At 40.2% G+C, this 20,253-nt stretch overlaps 1 protein-coding gene across 1 annotated transcript; it reads left to right on the plus strand.

The window, feature by feature from the left end:
- The first annotated feature begins 16,549 nt into the window (after positions 1-16,549).
- Positions 16,550-18,980, plus strand: LOC128648354 (annexin A11-like). The gene has a single exon (XM_053700954.1). The coding sequence runs from the start codon at positions 16,753-16,755 to the stop codon at positions 18,304-18,306; it is 1,554 nt and encodes a 517-aa protein (XP_053556929.1). The 5' UTR covers positions 16,550-16,752; the 3' UTR covers positions 18,307-18,980.
- Positions 18,981-20,253: the final 1,273 nt, after the last annotated feature.

Here is a 20,253-nt window from a genome sequence, read left to right on the forward strand (position 1 = left end):
GGAATATTTTGCATCAAGAAAAGAATTTTTGGGAACAACATCATTTTAACAATTGTCACTTTAGCGGACAGAGATAGGGGTAGTTTAGTCCATTTTTTAAGCATCTCAGAACATTTCTGCCAAAGAGAGTCATAGTTCAATTTGTACTAGTCTGCTGGATTTTTGGAAATAATTATACCCAGATACCATATTTTAGAGGATACCTGTTTGAATGGGTTTTGTACTAAACTATTTTTTCTCTTGATGACCCATAGAATTTCATATTTATCTACGTTTATTTTATAACCCGAAAAACTACTGAAATCCTTAATGATCTCTAATAAACAGGGTATATTTTTCTTTGTGTTACTTATATAGAATAAAATATCATCTGCATACATTGACATAATGATCTTTATACTACCTAGCATGGTTCCCTCTAACTTTTCTCTACATAATATTGCTAATGATTCTAGGGATAGGTTAAACAGAAGTGGGGATAGTGGGCAACCCTGTCTAGTTCCTTTCTGTAGATTGAGGCTAGGTGATCTTAGCCCATTCATCTTAATATAAGAAACTGGATTTCGATATATTGATTTTACATAATTGGCAAGGTTGCCCACTATCCCAAACTTCCCCAGAGTATTAAAAAGATGGTTCCACGAAATGGAGTCGAATGCCTTAGCGGCATCGACCGTCAATAGAGCAAAGTCTGCCTGTTTGAACCTCTTATCTTTCTGCTTATGAAGCATCATTTCGATAAGAAACATTGCAGTCCTAATATTTTTCTGTATCGTTCTCTTTGGCATAAACCCACTCTGATCCGGATGAATTAAATCTCCAAGAACTCTTTTTAGCCTGTCTGCTAAGACACTGGCTATTATCTTATAATCTGCGTTAAGCAGGGAAATAGGTCGATAGGAATCTATGACTTCTCTGTCCTTATCTTTCTTATGAATCATAGTGATGTTGGCCTCAGTAAAGTAATTTGAGGGTGGCATATTCTTGAAGAAGTAGGTGTTATAAAAACATACTAATACGTGGCTAACCTCTTCTTGTAGAATTTTATAAAATTCCATAGGAATCAAGTCTGGGCCCGGCGCCTTACCACAAGCTGTGGATTTTATAACTTGTATTATTTCTTGTACTGTTATTTCCTTATTTAAGTTCTCTAATTGTTCCGAACTGATTTTTGGTGTCTCAATTTTATCCCAAAATGTAGACATTTTTCCTACGTCTAATTCGCCCCTAGTATAAAGTGTCTCATAGAAGGAATGAAATTTAGCTATAATGTCTTTTGGTGTAGTGTACCTTTTACCATTCAACTCAATAGCGCCAATATAATTATTTTTCCTTTTACTTTTAACTATTTTGGCTAAGAATTTAGCCGTCTCTGGCGTGAATCTACTAAATTTAACTCTGCTATTAATGTCTCTCTGGAAGATCTGCTGATTTAGAAAGACTTCTCGCTCTGTCTTTGCCTCTTGATATTTTTGCCAATTTACCCTTGATGAATTCTCTAGATATTTTGTGTATCTATTTTTTAACTGATTTGAGAGCTGGTCCTCTCTTAGCCTTAGATTCTTTTTCCTTGCACACATATATGCCTTAATTTGTCCTCTTAGAAACGCCTTGGCTGTTTCCCAAAAGATTTCAATCTTTGATAAATAACTACTGTTATGGAATGTGAATTCTTTCCATTTAGAAAGTAACCAGTTCCTGAATTTAAAATTAGCTAAAAGAAAAGAGGGGAAGAAAAAACTCGCCTTATTCTCTGGGGAGGAACTCAATTGACCTATTGAGATAGAAGTAACAGCATGATCAGAGACTTTAATATTAGCGATTTCTGATGAGATCTCAGCACCCAGTAGTGATTCACTTACAAGAATCATATCTATCCTGGAAAAGCTTTTATACGTCTTAGATTCACAAGTGAAAGTTCTCTCATCTGGATGCTGAGTCCTCCATATATCCCTCAATTTTAGACTCTTTATAAAACTGTCAAGACTCTTTGCCTCCCTAGAATACCTAGCACATTTTGAGTACTTTAGCCTATCTAGTAGTGGGTTAAAAACTCTATTAAAATCGCCTCCTAATATAATCTGGGTATCTATATATTCTATAAGCTTAGCATACAGGTTTTCCCAAAAAATCGGACAATATTAGTTTGGCGCATATACTGAACAGACTGTTGTATTAAGACCCTGAACGTTCACTCTCAATATTAAGTACCTCCCCTCTTTATCTACAAACTTGGATACAATTTTATAGTCTAAGTTTTTATTAAAAAGGCAGGCCACTCCCCTTTTCCTACCAATTGCTGGAGCAGCTATAACCTCTCCAATCCACCCCATCTTTAATTTCCCCGCTTCATCCTCATTGAGATGGGTCTCTTGGATTAAAGCTATATCGGGAAGAAAACTTTTTAAATGATGTATAATTTTCTTTCTTTTAGCTGGGGATGAGATGCCTCCCACATTCCAAGAACTTATATTTAGCGCTTGAACCATCGAATTCCCTCTAATCCTACCATGGCCCTATACCACTCCAGGGTAACACGCTCCTGTCCACCATACAGTAGATTGGAGGAACAAGGAAGGGAGGAGCGAGAGAGTGGGGGCATAGAAAAAAAACAAAACAAAAAGAGAGAGAAGAACAAAAAAAAAACAAACAAAAAAACAGATCATACAAAAAACTCACAGAAACACAGACAGGAGATAGCCTATACGATATAGACCTCTCCTTACAGCCTAGTATCTCAATCTTATATGTCATGAGAAAGTCACCTTGTATGGCACTTAAAGAAGCACAATCTAACAATAGTAAAGAAAGAGCCATTATATTTTTTCCCTTTGTGAAGTGACCTTTTTGATGAATTGTTTGGCCTCTTCTGGATTGACAATGAATAATGTCTCATTATTAAATACAATTCTCAATTTAGCAGTGTGACAGACCCTTCTGTCAGGACTGAAGGAGTTAATTGTGTTTAGCTAAGAATCTAATTTCTAAAGACAGGTTTTCTGGCCTCAGCTATTGTGTGCTATAATTACATTTAAGTAATAAACAGGCCATTGTTTAATCACCCTCAGAGAGCAGACGCTAGGTGATAAGACAAGCCAAATGTGTTTAAGTTGTTATCTGCCTAAGTAAAGTATTTAAGTAATGTAATTCTACTGTTTCATAAAAGGGCGTCTTCCCCTTTTTATCTAAATGTACAAGAGTCTTTCAACCCCCCCATCTGGGGTCAAACCTGTATAAATACTAGGCATCTAGCCTTTAATAAATGTCATTCTGTTTAAACCTGAAAACTGGCTGGTTTGTGAATTGCTGATTTCCTATGCAGGACGTTGTTCATCTGGTATTAAACCTTGGTACACTGTTGGTACCGTAACATTGGTGGCAAGCGACGGAATGAACCTTATCGCCCAGAAGAGCAACTACACAAGCCAGTAACCTCAGGAAGAGGGGGATTATTACAATACTGACTAAGATGGAAAGAGTACCAGGGACAGAAGGAACCAATGGGCCCAGCATATCAGACAGAACCCCTGAAGAAGCAAGCTTTGATCGGGCGGTTAAAATAAGACTGGCATATTATGGCCCCAACCCATCTGCGGAAATTATCGACCGGGTCATAGCAGCTGTGGAGGCCAACCTACTTCGCCAAAGCAGCGCTGCAGCAGCCCAAGTGGAAAAGAGAAAAGTAAATTTTGCAGCTTTTAAAAACTTCCTGGAAACAGAAGGAGAGATTGATGGGTTCCTTGCGGATTTTGAGAGGCAATGTGCACTACACAAGGTACCCGCAGAGGACTGGGTCACGATATTATCCGGAAAATTATCCGGCCGGGCCAGTGAGGCTTTTCGGGCCATTCCAGATGAGGAGGTTGGGGATTATAATACTGTGAAAGAGGCTCTGCTCTCCAGGTATGCGGTTACACCGGAGGCATACCGGAGGCGGTTCAGAGACACTGTTAAATTAGCTGGTGATTCCTACGTTGAGTGGGCATGTAAGGTGCACCGCACAGCAGCTCACTGGATAGCGGGGTGCCAAGCCGTATCTGGGGAAGAGGTGCTGCAGCTATTCCTGTTGGAACATTGCTTTGACAAGTTATCAGCAGGAGTTCGAGAGTGGGTTCGGGACCGTAAACCCTCCACCCTGCATGAAGCTGCTCGCCTGGCAGATGAGTATATGGATGTCCGCAAACTGGACACTGCTACCACTAAGCCCCCTGCTAGAGTGGAGTACAGACCCCCAGTCACCCCAGCAGCTGCCAGTTACCAACCCCCGGCGCACCGCTATACCACACGGCCTCCGGCCACGAACTACCCTCAGAGAGCCCGGTTCAATTTGCGGGGCTACTCACAACCTATTCGGTGCTTTGGATGTAAGCAACTAGGGCACAAAAGACCAGAGTGTCCCCTAAACGCAGCGAACCAAGCACAGTCCTGGAGAAGACCCGCCGGCGGAATCCCACGTAACTCTCAGCCTGCGGCCCGCTACGTAGAGGCGCAAGAATGCTGGAGCATCCTACATGAGGCAGACCTTGTGCAAGCTGCCCACCGGAATAACCGGCAACTGGTTAAAGTGAATGGGAAGAAGGTCAGTGGTCTACGGGATACTGGTGCTACCATGACCTTGCTTCAAAAGAACTTGGTGTCTGAGAAACAGTACACTGGAGACACTGTGGCTGTGAGGGTAGCAGGGGGCAATGTGTTCAGCCTACCTGTTGCCAGGGTACATTTGGATTGGGGAGTGGGCGCTAGACCTGTGAATGTGGGGGTCAAGAAGGACTTACCTGCTGATGTTCTTCTTGGAAATGACTTGGCTCCCCTTGTGTCTGCCTATGCTCCCATGGGTCCCGCTGATGTTAACCCTGTGACTACCCGTGCTCAGATCCGTGCAGCAGAGACTGACCCCCCTGCTGCTAAGCCCCAGGACGCTGAGCTCAGTAAATCTCTATCCGCTATTGATACGTGGAAGTCCTGTTACAATGCGCTGATGAAGGAGAAGAGGAGCGCAGAGGAAAAAGCACGTTTAGAAAGTGAATCTCTGCTAGACAAGCTGCACCGACAGACTGCAGAAAACACCAGCTTGAGAGTGGGACATGAAACATTAAAGACAAACTTAGCGACACTTGAGGAGAAGCTGACGCTGGCTCATAGTGAGGTGCAGCAACTCAAGGGCACCCTATGTCAGTATGAAGGGATTGTGGATACCTATAAAGAGCAGGTACAGAGAACTCGTAAAGAAGCTGATGGGATTTTGAAGGACTGTTTAGCCCTAGTCTGGGCACTGAGGAAGTTGAACCCTTGTTTGTATGGACAGGAATTCTCTCTCATAACGGGAATACAGATGGATTGTCCTGGCAAACTGACATGCCTACCACCTCCTAGTCCGGTCATCCCCAGGTTGACCCGCCAAAGGGTCAAGCCGGGTCTGCCGGAGTGTTCCACAAGGGGGGAGATATGTGACAGACCCTTCTGTCAGGACTGAAGGAGTTAATTGTGTTTAGCTAAGAATCTAATTTCTAAAGACAGGTTTTCTGGCCTCAGCTATTGTGTGCTATAATTACATTTAAGTAATAAACAGGCCATTGTTTAATCACCCTCAGAGAGCAGACGCTAGGTGATAAGACAAGCCAAATGTGTTTAAGTTGTTATCTGCCTAAGTAAAGTATTTAAGTAATGTAATTCTACTGTTTCATAAAAGGGCGTCTTCCCCTTTTTATCTAAATGTACAAGAGTCTTTCAACCCCCCCATCTGGGGTCAAACCTGTATAAATACTAGGCATCTAGCCTTTAATAAATGTCATTCTGTTTAAACCTGAAAACTGGCTGGTTTGTGAATTGCTGATTTCCTATGCAGGACGTTGTTCATCTGGTATTAAACCTTGGTACACTGTTGGTACCGTAACAAGCAGGATAAATCAAATTGGTTTTAATGCCTAGATCAATCAATTGGGAGCATAACGGGGAGATTTCTCTCCTTTTGGTGGTTGTTTCTGCAGAAAAGTCCTGGAAGATCAGGATTTTTTTGTTATTGAATTCAAAAGGGTATTGTTTCCAATATAGCATTAAAATTTTTGATTTATCTTGAAAATCAAGAAATTTTGCTATTATCGGTCTGTGAACATTCAGAGTGCCATCCTTTGACCTTGCAGGGCCCAGTCTATGTACTCTCTCGATTTTAATCGGGAGTGATTCTATTGGAAATCCTAAAGCTTTAGGTAACTGAAGTGATATTAGATCCATTATATATACGGCTCCTTCTACATCATTAAACCCTATGAATCTTAGATTGTTTCTCCTGGCCCTGTCTTCCAGGTCCTCAACTCGAGATTGAAGTGTATGTATAAGTTTAGCTTGAGAGTCTATGGAGGACTGTTGACTAAATTGCTGATCATCTATGTCTGAAATTCTAGATTCCATCTCAGTCAACCTATGTGAAAATTGCTTTATTTCATTGGACATAACCATAATTTCCCTCTTCAAGTTGTCAAAGTGGGGCAGGAATATATCGGAAATTTGTTTGACCAAACTTTCCGTGTCAATATACTGGCTCATGGTAGGTATTTTCTCAGTTTGGTCTATATCTGTCAAACCTATACTATTTCTAGGTTTCCGCTCCTTATTTGGCTTAGGGGGCATTATGTCGTTAATTTTTTTTGAACCGGTCACAAATCTATCCATCTAACGATGCGGTAAAAAAGTGGCAGCGATCCACGTGTGGAAAAAATATGAGTGAAAAGTGAATGAGTTAAAAAATGTGTTATTTAAATGTGCGGGGCAGTGAAATCGGTGTAGAAAGAAGCGCCCCAAATATAGTTTACTACGTGAAAAAACTAGTTGTGTTTACATAGTCTCAATTAGTGTGGCTATTCCCTTGAAAGATAGGGGGGAGTAATGCGTTAGTGACAAAAAATATTATTCAAAGTGAGGGAGAGAGGAAAAAGAAGAAGAAAAAAAAAAAAACGTGGCCAGTGAAAATTGTAATATTACCTAATGAAATGTGAACCGCTGCCTCTCTATTCTTCTGAGAGCTAGACCGTCACTGCTGCTTCCCTAATTAAATTTCAATATGTTGTATGACAGATAGTTGTAGAGTAATCACCTGACGGTCGCTATTACTTACTTAATTACATGGCCAGATTTACCGTCAGAATAAGTCGAGTCCTAAATAAAGATAGTATCTCCCCTATCTCACAGGTTGTCCTTTGCACCCTTCTGCCTTACTTACAGTCACCTATTACCCAAGATATACAAATCTCTATGCCCATTCAGGTCTTTTTTCTTTTTCTTCTTTCTTCCCCTTTTCTTTTTTAAACCTCTTTCCTGAAGGAAGTATCTTTATCTGCAAAGCATCAACACAATTGCATAGCCCTATGCTGCTCCCCCTAACAGCTTAGCAAGACAACCCTGATCCTTAATTGATAAGATTGTGTAACTCCAATATTACATCCTATTTTGTTGCATTTAAAAAAAAAAAAAAACAAGAAAAACCTTTTTACCAATATATATATACATATAAAACAAAGATTCAGAATTGGTATAAGGGACCTATTGTTGTACACTTTTACCTCTGTACTTCTTTATATTTTACCCAGCCTCATGACACATTATTTTTTGGGTTTACAGATTATCTACCAGCAAGTGTCTAATCTCTAACCAATAGTTTCAGGTTAGCTAAGAGACAGGGGACATTTTTTATCTATCAACAAGTGTCTAACCTCTAACCAATATTATCAGGCTAACTAAGAGACAAGGGACATCAAAATATATTTATACATTTATGAACACAGTGATTGCTACAAAAGTCCCGCAGCTTTTTCTGCTTAATGAACGATCTTTATGCACCGTGCTGCCTTCTGCGAATTTACCAATCCTTGATTACTCTCAAAAAGCAACTTAACTGGACATCATAGTCTTACAATCAATCTGGAGTCCCAGCATACCCTTGCTTAAGTCTCTTCTTTTTTTTTTTTTATCCTCTCCTTTTTTCTCTGTCCTCTTTCCCTTCCCTTTTTCTTTAATAACAATATTTATATGCACTTGACACGAAGATAATCTTAGAGAAGAAAAAAAAAACCTCTGAGATGATGCACTTGCCGTTAGCCCCCACCGTAACAAGCTTTTGCTGAAAAACCCTCAAGTAAATGTTCCTTAGGAGCTATGTAGTATTTGCTTAGACCTGGGCTGTACTGCCAACTTCATAAAATAACCACCAGCATTATGATTACTTTGTACCAAGCATTAACATAAATTAATACTGTTGCATAGGTCAGCAATTCTCCTTTTACAACTGCTGGGGCGCTTGCCTTTAATTGTATGCCAAGACTGCAAATTCACTGCTTGTCATATAAGAGTCTTTATCTACTTCAACCAGCCTTAGCACAATATGTTAATACTTATCTGCGGGCTTGCTTGAGTCTGAGCGGCCCCCACACTTTTTTTTTTTTTGGCTCTCTTGCGAACTTTTACCTCCTCTGAACCAGGCAGAGGGTGTAGTGGCAGCAGATTCTTCTTAGTTTCTTTTCTCCCTTTTTCCTTTTTTTTTTTTTTTGGCCACTGCGTCAGCCAATCTCAGTTTTGCTGGGTACCTGCAGAGTGTCAATCCTTGGACTGGTCCTCCTATCCCCGTGTGTAACGCGGAATAGTAGCGGTATTACCCACTCCTCTCCCGTGGTCGCTCCGGGGGTCCTGGGAGATTTTTTCTCTTTCACCACCAGCTCTCCTCTTTGGCTTTCTTTCAGCCCGATTCCACGGCTGCTGTTGTCCAACACCCGGTGCCGAACGTTTAGGTGCTGCCCTTCAAGACTCTGTAGCTTTACCCAGTGTCTCCCTTGCTCTTTCGTCTCATGAGAACAGGCTGTGGCTCCAGCGACTGAGCCTGGTACGCTCTGGCTGCAGATCCGGACTTGGCTGACGGCTCCTTCTGTAGTCGTCGGCGTGCTCCGGGGCCTTGATACTAGCCCCAAGGAGATCAAGTTAAGCGGGTGGTGGAGCTGCAGAGGTAGCGGTTACCCTAGACGCTACTTTCGCGCTCCAGCTCTGTCTCCTCCCACTTCCGGATCAGTTGCCACCACAGCTAGAATCTTAGACCAGAATTGATGTTAATATCACTCTATAGCAATAGGTTAATAATAAAAAGATGCACAAGGTCACTGTATTAGCATAGGACAAGTCCTCTTTACTGCTTAGATGAAATACTTTGTCACAGTACAGTGTCCATATTCTCACCGTGTGTAAGGGAACTACAGTCACTGTCTCAGCACAAAACGGATCTTGCTCCTGTTAGGTAAATATCTTGCGTTACACAGAGCACACCACCTTCCTTCAATACAGATCTGGTCAAGTTAGTAATTGTTATCCAGGTCTCCCACTCGTTGTGGGCTTAACTCTGAATTCGATTTAACCCCATTTATTCTAGATTAAAGATAATAAATCAAATAGTTCTATGAATGTAGTATAGGAGTGCCTATCTATCAAGTTCTGTATTTAATATCAATTTTATGTTCTGAATTCATGAATTTATATATTTTCGGATACATTTTAGATATATTTTTAATATGAGAAAGGATAGGTTTCTCTGATATATGGAGCTATATTATAATTAACACATCATACATTAAAAGAGAATATGCCCAGCAAGGAATAGAAATATGTTAGCAGTAAATATGATTTTATGGCAAATAGAATTGTAACACTTTAAGTTTATATTTTATGCACTGAATTTATGCTTATTTATCTTAAGTATTTTAATAGAAGCACACCGTGTGGGGAATGTAATCTTGTACTGAATTTTTTGGGTTAATACAGCCAAATATATGGCTTAATGGGAGCCATCTAAAACATGCCCAGCAAAGAAAAGGAATTTGTTAGTTCTGCACATATAGTAACATAGAGCGCAATCCACCTTTACGAATTAACTTGACGGAACAAACCAATTGGAGACCAGAGGAGGGGTATATAAGGGCTCACGAACACTTAGCAAACATCTTGAAATAGCCTGCACGCCAGGCGAAACGTAGTGATTGATTGCAAGTGTTTGTAAAAGGGCTCAGACCTATAACGAGCCATTACTCTGTGCAGAGTTCACTTTGATCACTTTAATTGCTGATACCCCGAAGAGGCCAAGTTGATTTAACCCAGCCTGAAGCACTCCTATTGGCTACACAAGTCATGTGTGACACGAAAGCCAGTGATACCAGTGGATACTATCAAACTGTTGCCCGCGAAGTACAAGGGTCTGTGAGACCTTTCACTTTATATTTCATGTTACTTATAAAGCTATATATTAACTGATTACAATCAGTGCCACATCAATTGTCTTTTCATGTGTTTATTAAACAATATTTATTAGTGAAATTTGTTCTCCCCTTTTTCTTATTGATTAATACTTCTAGCTCTGGTAGCGCTGCTCCTGATAACCTTTTTTGTACATTTTTAACCCTTTAACAACCATTAGGGAGAGTTGTTAATCTGGAACAGCTTGAAGTGTTTGTTGGTTTGCGCTGATGAATATCTTTCAGTTTTTTAGGTAATTGTAATTTAGGTTAGGATTTATTTTACAGGTAAATTTGTACTTATTTTAACTAGGTAGTTATTAAATAGTTAATAACTATTTACTAACTATTGTACCTAGTTAAAATAAATACAAAGTTGCCAGTAAAATAAATATAAATCCTAAGCTAGCTACAATGTAACTATTAGTTTATTTTATAGGTAAGTATTTAGTTTTAAATAGGAATAATTTATTTAATTGTAGTAAATTTATTTAGCTTTATTTAAATTATATTTAAGTTAGGGGGGTGTTATGGTTAGACTTAGGTTTAGGGGTTAATAAATTTATTATAGTGGCGGTGACGTTGGCGGCGGCGGCATATTAGGGGTTAATAAATTTAATATAGTTGCGGCGACGTTTGGGGGCAGATTAGGGGTTAATAAATATAATGTAGGGTTTGGCGATATTGGGGGCAGCAGATTAGGAGTTCATAAGTATAATGTAGGTGGCGGTGGTGTCCGGAGCAGCAGATTAGGGGTTAATAATAAAATGCAGGTGGCGACGATGTTGGGGTTGGCAGATTAGGGTTTAATAAGTGTAAGATTAGGGGTGTTTAGACTCGGGGTTCATGTTAGGGTGTTAGGTGTAGACATAACTTTTCTTTCCCCATAGGAAACAATGGGGCTGCGTTAGAAGCTGAACGCTGCTTTTTTGAAGGTGTTTTTTTTCAGCCAGCTCAGCCCCATTGTTTTCTATGGGGAAATCGTGCACGAGCACATTCAGCCAGCTTACCGCTACTGTAAGCAACGCTGGTATTGAGGTGAGATGTGGAGCTACATTTTGCTCAACGCTCACTTTTCTGAGGCAAACGCCGGCTTGTAGAAATCTCGTAATACCAGCGTTGTCTTAAGTGAGCGGTAAGAGAAAAAGGCTCGTTAGCACCGCACAGCCTTACCGACAAAAACTCGTAATCTAGCCATTTGTTACTAGCTTAATATTCTGGTTGATGAGGGAGATGGTTCTGTAACTAGAGCAGAGTTTAGGGTTTTTCCCAGGTTTTGGTATTACAACAATTTTGGCCTTAAGTAGATCTGTAGGGATGTCCTATTCTTCCATGATATGTTTAGCAAATTTAAGTAAGTGAGGGACCAGGGTTGATCTGAAATATCTGTTATATTCTCCTGGGAAGCCATCGGGGCCTGGGGCTTTCCCTGGTTTGAGGTCTTTAATGGCTGAAATTACTTCTGCCTGTGTAATATTGGCATTTAATGTTTCCCGGTCATCCCTTGTCAGGTGGGTAAAATGGGCCTTGTCTAGAAAGGACTGGAGTAAGCTTTGAGTATGATTATTGTGCTGAACTTTTTTTGCATTATACAGATAACTATAGAATTTGGCAAATATATCCACTATTTCTTGCATGTAGGAAGTTAAATGTGCATACAAATGGAATAGACAGCACCTGAAAGTTGTCTCTGATTTTTTAGCCAAATATTTATCTTGTTTATTTGCAAATATAAAGTAGTTTGGTTAAAGTCTATGAGTTGTCTTAATGAAATGGTGGTTTAATAATGAAAGCAGGGTTTGCCGTTTCTGCTGTAATGTCAGTTTCAGATTGCAGTCGTGTTATGTGTGTGTTCATTTTCTTTTTATAAAGAGCTTTAGAACTTTTTCTTTACTTAGTTATCCCCTGACAACCAATTTATGGGCAGCCCAGATAGAAAGTGGGTTTAGTGCAATGCCCATGTTAAACTATCTTTAGTTGTAGGATTTTTCATAGGTCCAGGTTTTTACTTTCCTTGGCTCCCTGATTTGGAATTGGGTGATGGAATGGTCAGACCACACACATGTATGTACGCTAGCTGAGTAAAGTGTTGCAATTGGGTGATGGAATGGTCAGACCACACACATGTATGTACGCTAGCTGAGTAAAGTGTTGCAATTGGGTGATGGAATGGTCAGACCACACACATGTATGTACGCTAGCTGAGTAAAGTGTTGCAATTGGGTGATGGAATGGTCAGACCACACACATGTATGTACGCTAGCTGAGTAAAGTGTTGCAATTGGGTGATGGAATGGTCAGACCACACACATGTATGTACGCTAGCTGAGTAAAGTGTTGCAATTGGGTGATGGAATGGTCAGACCACACACATGTATGTACGCTAGCTGAGTAAAGTGTTGCAATTGGGTGATGGAATGGTCAGACCACACACATGTATGTACGCTAGCTGAGTAAAGTGTTGCAATTGGGTGATGGAATGGTCAGACCACACACATGTATGTACGCTAGCTGAGTAAAGTGTTGCAATTGGGTGATGGAATGGTCAGACCACACACATGTATGTACGCTAGCTGAGTAAAGTGTTGCAATTGGGTGATGGAATGGTCAGACCACACACATGTATGTACGCTAGCTGAGTAAAGTGTTGCAATTGGGTGATGGAATGGTCAGACCACACACATGTATGTACGCTAGCTGAGTAAAGTGTTGCAATTGGGTGATGGAATGGTCAGACCACACACATGTATGTACGCTAGCTGAGAACTTGACTTGTGAATACATAGTCTATCTTAGTGTAGCATTTGTGTGCTGCTGAATAGTAGCTGCTATCTGAGATCTCACCATAAATTGTTGCCCATGTATCTTGTACATCTCTAATGTGGGATAGTAAGTCATAGAAACAGGAAAAATATTGCATTTCTTATAATCATAGGCACAGGGGAAAATATTTCATTTCTTATAACAGAAACACTATATTTTAAAATTGCAAACTGTCCTATAAAAGTTTGTTCAAGGTGTGAAACCTGTTTTCAAAAGACTTCCTATTCAGCCCCCACCATTGTTAAAACTTTTGATGCATCCAATCTCTAAATTGAATCAAGCTTCACCATCTGGTTTTCAAAATTTTATCTTAGGACACAAATTGGAAGGATGGAGCATGTGCCCAAAAGTTACCTTTCAATAGGAAGTCACCTGGGGGGTTTTATCAACAGAACAGAGAAGACTGTTGTCCCTACTCAAAAGAGTGGAGTCCCATTGTCTAAGATTTTGTTTATGCTTTGGGAATATAATTACAAACAAATGGGCCCTCACTCATTTGTTATTGAGATGCCTGCTGGTCTAAGTGACCAAAATCAGATTGTTCACATAAAAAAAAACATTTGTTTGGGAAGGAAATGTAAAAATATAGAAGTTAAAAAGGTTAGAATTGTATAAAAAAATGGTTACATAAAATTGTGTTCCAATGCTGTACAAATAATTAACTGATAACCAGTGTATACAATAACCACATGTTTGAATGTATAGATAAGTTAAATATGGAATTAAGTATATGCAATAACCAGTATGGTGTATATATATATATTGGATTTGTATATTTATGTATTGTACATGAAGATATATACTAATTACCTGATCAACAGGGGTGACCAAATTATACTCCCAGATATCACCATATATTAAGAAATCATGACAGATTAAGATATACATATAATAAGAAATTTTATTAAAATACTATATAATTCATTATGCCTCATCTGTAACATACACTTACCCATGGGATACCCACATAGGGAGATCTATATATGTATCTGTCTTCTGTATAAATAAGTATCTATCTAAATCATGAGGATTTAATTTTAAACAAAAATATGAAATAAATATATGGAGATTGATGTATATATAAATGATCTCCCTATGGTAAAGCACACGTACATATATATATATATATTATTGAGGTACTTAAATAAGGCATACAAACAGCTTAATCATACAAAAGAAATTGCCATTCAATACAAAAGGAGAAATGTACAAGCCAGCTTAGTTCTATAATGGTATGGTAAGCCTTCTGCATTGCCCACATATGAAATAGGAACAAAAAACCCCAGTTATAAATGGCAAACTAAAATACACAAAGCCCAGTCATAAGAGAACCTTCCATATCAGAACTAATAGGTCACTGTTGGACCTAAAATAAGAAAACAGGTCGCGGTTAGGAAAGGTATGATGAAGTGAGGAGACAACTCTTGGATCTCACTATAGTAACCTCATATTTTATTTTATTTTACGATGATGATAGCGCCCAATGTTAGCAACTATAAGTGTACAAATCAAGGGAAAATGAGAAATTAACTATATGAGCTACTTTTACTCTTGAGTCCGCTTTACATTTATAGCGAAAATATTATATAAGTGAAGGAAAAAATATGCATGGAATGAGGCACATGGAAAGTTAGGATTGCTTGAGTTCTGTAGGGTATGGAGGAAACACGTTATGATGGTGAGGGAAGATTACTACCCAGTGACTAATATGGTTCAGGGTAAGAAGAAACAACAAATTAATTAGGAACAAAAACAGAGCTACCTGCGAATGAATTAAGGGTCCCAACTGGGGTAAATTAGAATGAGAGTCCCCCTTCTATGCAATTAAATAAAAGGTTTGTCCCACCTTGGCATAAATACTATATGGTAAACCTGAGGTGATAAGTACAGCACAATAACATTTGTAGAAATGATAGTATGCGAAACTAAGGGGCAAGAAAACGTGGTCTAGTAGATAACATTAATCCCCAAAGAGTTGGGATAAAAAGAAAAAAAAATGGAAAAAAGAGGGCTCACCTCCCCGGCCGCGGAAGATCAACCCTCCCTGTGAAGATCAAAACAGTGTCCAAATATATGCCAATTGACACGCAATAGGGAAATAGGGAAATATATAATAGTGTTGCCCAAAGCGTTATAATAACAACTAAATAAATATTAAAGTCAGGCAGTACTCAAAGACCTACATAAGGGACATATGCGTTTAGCAGCTTATGTTGCAAACATGTAAACATGCATTCGAGGGGAGGGGGGAGAACAAGAGGAGAAATACACAAGAAAATAAACTGACATATATATAGGCTGAAATATGAACAATTTTAGTGTCCTCGTTCAGGCAGTAGAACTGATCTTTAACTAGTCCGGGAGCAAATTACAGTGGTGTGAGGTGAAATACTCTGTTACCCTACTCCGGTTTTTGGTGAAGTGTAGAAAGCCCCAATTGATTCAAGTTGGTCACCGGGTTTCCCTAAAGACAGTAGTAGGTCGTTATAGCGATTGATCCCTGAGTTTGACGTTGGGGATAGATGTTGAATAAGAAATCTCTTGTGCCCATAGTTCTTAGCCACATCTGCTGGAATGAGGCTGGAGGAGGGTGCTACAATGCTGTGTTTGTCGGTTCTCTGTAAGGTAGCGTTACTTATAATGGCCCTCTTAGGCTCCACGTCCTTGACTGACCCATCGCCCCCCCACAGAAGACAAGGCATCGGATGCCACGTCTTTTTGATCTACATCCAGAGTAGTTGTTAATTGCTGGGGCCCCAAAGCACTACCACATTTATCTGCTGTAGGAGTGTGTTCCAGCCGGGTAGCTAGGATCCATGGATGGCTCCAGGGTTGAACGCCATGTGCAGTGTCTTCTCAAAGTCAGCGCGGTAATCCATGAGCAAATAGCTCAGCTGCTCCAAGATTTCAATAGCACCCTCCATATCGATCCTCTCTGTGAGATGCAAAGCGGGCATATTAAAAAAAAGAATTGTGCAATTTTAGCAGTGATTTGCAAGATAACACTGCGAGTAAAGACAGAGAAGGTGCTCTGCCGGGGGGTCTAGTGAGAGGCCGTAACCTCTAGTGAGATCCAGGAGGCTTAAACATACTCCTATGATAAAGAGAATGGTTTCAATCTGTAGTGTATGCTCTGCTGTAAGATATATGATGTAAATCTGCATTCAGTCAGGCTGTAAAATTTAGCTTTTGAGAGATTTGATTCCAAGAGTTGGAGCAGTAAGCAAACATGCGACCTATCATGGCCGCCACCCGGAAGTTCCCCCATGTACATTTATTTTTATTAAGGCAGTGACCAAATTATAAGCCATGAATATATATAGTTAAGTATATGCGGTCCATTTACAAACTTAGCTCCTCCCTTTAAATAAATGAAAGATATAAATTCTACAAAGAGATACAAAAATATAACAAAGATTGACAGTTTGTCATCAGTATGAGAATCTATTTGCAGTTTTGCACTGGGCAGGGAATGGGGCGGTTCTCTCCCGCACAGGGTTAAAAGCAAATGGAAGAAAATATTAAGGCAAGACAGAAAGCTGACTCCTCCTCTGGCAGATCTCCTCCTGCAGCCTGCACAGTCCCTGCCCTAGAGAGAAACTGAAAAAGCAGAAGGGAGCAGCTCAAGGAACCAAGGAAGCATTATTTTGACTGTTGCATCTAAACAATGAGTTATCCAGGTTATCCTCCTATGAGCGGCTTTCCCCCAATCCCCACAGCTAATAATCCATGGGGGGCACCTGGAGGGAACCCTCCTCCTCTTGGACTCGATAGCATGGCGGCTACCTTTGGTCAGCAGTACAACCCACAGAGCTATATGCAAAACTCAGGGTATCCTCCAGCTGGTTTTGGAGGTATGAATCCAGGCCCAGGAATGTACCCACAGACTGCAGGTGGTGGATATGGGGCACCTCCAGGTGGTGGATATGGGGCACCACAGCCTGGTCAACCACAAGTTCCTTCCTATGGCATGTTCCCACCAGCTAGTGGAGGCCAACAGCCACAGATGCCAGGATATAATCAAGGATATCCCTCAGCCCCCCTGCCTGGTCAGCCAATGCCATCACATGGGCATCCGCAAATGCCAATGCCTGGTCAGCAACCCATGCCAGTGCCTGGACAACCACCAATGGGCATGCCTGGACAGCCTCCAATGACCTACCCAAGCCAGCAACCTGTTCCAAGTTATCCTGCAGGACCAGCTGTAAATCCTTCTATGCCATCGTACCCATCCCCAGGAATGCCAGCTGTCACTCCAGGGAAGGTTGCGAAACGAGGAACCATAACAGATGCACCAAACTTTGATCCACTTAGAGATGCTGAAGTGCTCAGAAAAGCCATGAAAGGATTTGGAACAGATGAACAGGCCATTATAGAATGTCTGGGGAGCAGGTCAAATAAACAGAGACTGCAGATTGCACTATCCTTTAAAACGGCCTATGGAAAGGATTTAATAAAAGACCTGAAGTCTGAGCTTTCTGGAAACTTTGAGAAGGCAGTCCTAGCGATGTTGAAAGCGCCTTCAGTTTATGATGCTTATGAAATCCATGAAGCCATTAAGGGTGCCGGCACAGATGAGGCTTGCATCATAGAGATCCTGTCATCACGCAGTAATGCAGAGATCCAAGAAATCAACAGGGTGTACAAAACAGAATTTAAGAAGACACTGGAACAGGCTATTAAGAGTGACACTTCCGGTCACTTCCAGAGACTGTTGATTTCACTCTCTCAGGGGAACCGAGACGAGAGCAGCCATGTGGACATGACATTAGTCCAACGTGATGTCCAAGAGCTGTATGCAGCTGGGGAGAATCGCCTGGGCACAGATGAGTCCAAGTTCAACGCCATCTTGTGTGCTAGGAGCAGACCACATCTTAATGCAGTTTTCTCTGAATACCAGAGGATGTGCAACCGTGACCTTGAGAAAAGTATCTGTCGTGAGATGTCAGGGGATCTAGAGAGTGGCATGCTGGCAGTCGTGAAGTGCCTTAAAAACACTCAAGCATTCTTCGCTGAACGTCTTCACAAAGCAATGAAGGGCGCTGGCACAAAAGACAAGGCGCTGATCCGTATCATGGTGTCGCGCAGTGAGGTGGATTTGCTGGATATTCGCACAGAGTACAAGAGGCTTTATGGAAAGTCCCTGTACACAGATATCACGGGCGACACATCTGGAGATTACCAGAAGATGCTTCTGAAGCTTTGTGGTGGGAACGATTAAGCGGTGCCTTTTTCTACGTGGGACAGAAAAAAACCTTGCATATCGTTTGTCTGCTCAGTTCTTTATTCTGTTCATATCAATAGTTTGGTGCCTACCAGAATGTACTTAGGGGGACATGCATCCCAAAATGTTTCTTTCATTATTCAGATAGATCACACCATTTTAAACTTTCCAGTGTATTTCTATTATCTGGTCTGCTTGGTTCTCTTGGTATCCTTTGTTGAAGGAGCATCAGTTCATTACTGGGAGTTAGCTGAAAGCCAATGGCAAGATGCAAATGTGTGCAGCCACCAATCAGCAACTTCTGAGTCTACCTAGGTATACTTTTCGGCGGGGGATACTAAGAGAACAAAGCAAATTGAATCGTGGAAGTAAATTGGAAAGGTATTTAAAATTGCATGCTGTGTCCAAATCCTGGAAGAAGAAAATTTGGGTTTCATGTCCCTTTAACTAAGTGCACCCAACTACAACCAAGTCCAGTGCAATATCTCATTAGCTTGTAGTGGCTTAGAACTGTCCTTATATTTACCCAACTGTGTATACACACATGACAGGCACATATTGACACACACATGTATAGCACCTGTCTCCAACACAAATTCTTCAAATGTCCAACCATATTGCTGTTTCCATTATCTACAGCTCTAGAAAATACAGTTTTTGCTTGCAATTAATATAGATTAACATTTATTGTTTTGTGACATTCTGCAAAATATGTATCATATTTATGTACTTATCTAATGGTGCAGAGGAGGAGCTGAGCAAACGTACACCTTTGCTGTTCTTATTTTGAGGTGACCATAGTTGCCTCTATCTTATTTCTTTACAAAAAAGGTTTTCAGCCTGGAATATCAACAATATTTTTCTAACAAATATATAAAAATATAGATCTCTTAGGGGGAAAAAAGAAACATAAAAAACCTTTTGCAACATAGATCACAGCTTCACTTTATGCCAAAGCAAAATCTTCTAGCCACAAAAACGTACACCTACATATACATACACAATTCCACATGTTGTAGACTGAATGAAGACTTACAGGATTCACACAACGTGCTTGTAAGTGCATTTTACTCTGTCCTTTTAAGAAAGAGAGTGTATGACCTGTTATTTTATACTATATATTTTCTATGTACTTGACATTGTCGTCATAATACCGGAGGTGCCTAAAATATGTTGCTTTGCTGTAAAAGGATAAATCATAAATAATATTCTCTGGCAACAGTTTAACATGCTGTAAAACCAACCCTTCTGGATGTCATACTGAGACAAGTCATAAATTCATTACACCACATTGTGTCTATATTGTTTATTGTCCGTAGATGTGCACAACGAATATTAGTAAGGAGTTAAAGCTTGTTTTACTATCAAAACACTATAAAACGTTGTTTAAACCAAAAAAAAAAAAAAAAAAATATAACAAAGATTTTTTTTTAAATGTAAGAAATAGTTCACTTTCATGGCACAACTCACAATCGCAATCTTGTGGCCAATAAGTAAAAAGTACAACCAGCTATACTTAACATTGGGTGCTTTACTCCAAAAAGTTAATTAGTATTCATCCAATCACAGCTTTACAGATCTACACACATCAGTGAATGGCTGTTAGAGATCAGGGCGGCGTTACAATTCAGGATAAATTGGGACACAGGACACCCACAAAGGGTCTTACTCTAACTGAAAGTGGGCTGAAAGCACTGTCCAAAAATTCTCTGAAAGAGAACATTGAATCCTGGTGGTACCCATCTTATATTTTTAAAATCCTTGGAATCTTTTGCCTGTTTTTCCTGTGGACTAAGAGATTCTGTGGAACCGGATACAGTGGGAACATACAGCTTGACTAGAGGCTTGGGCCGTGATCCGATAAAACTCTAAAAATTTTGCGTGGGTTTGGTATCCTATATACGGCGTAACTTAGAAGTTACGCGCGTATATTTCTGCCTTCGC

Source organism: Bombina bombina, chromosome 2 (assembly GCF_027579735.1).
Source record: "Bombina bombina isolate aBomBom1 chromosome 2, aBomBom1.pri, whole genome shotgun sequence".
Classification (NCBI taxonomy): Eukaryota; Metazoa; Chordata; class Amphibia; order Anura; family Bombinatoridae; genus Bombina; species Bombina bombina.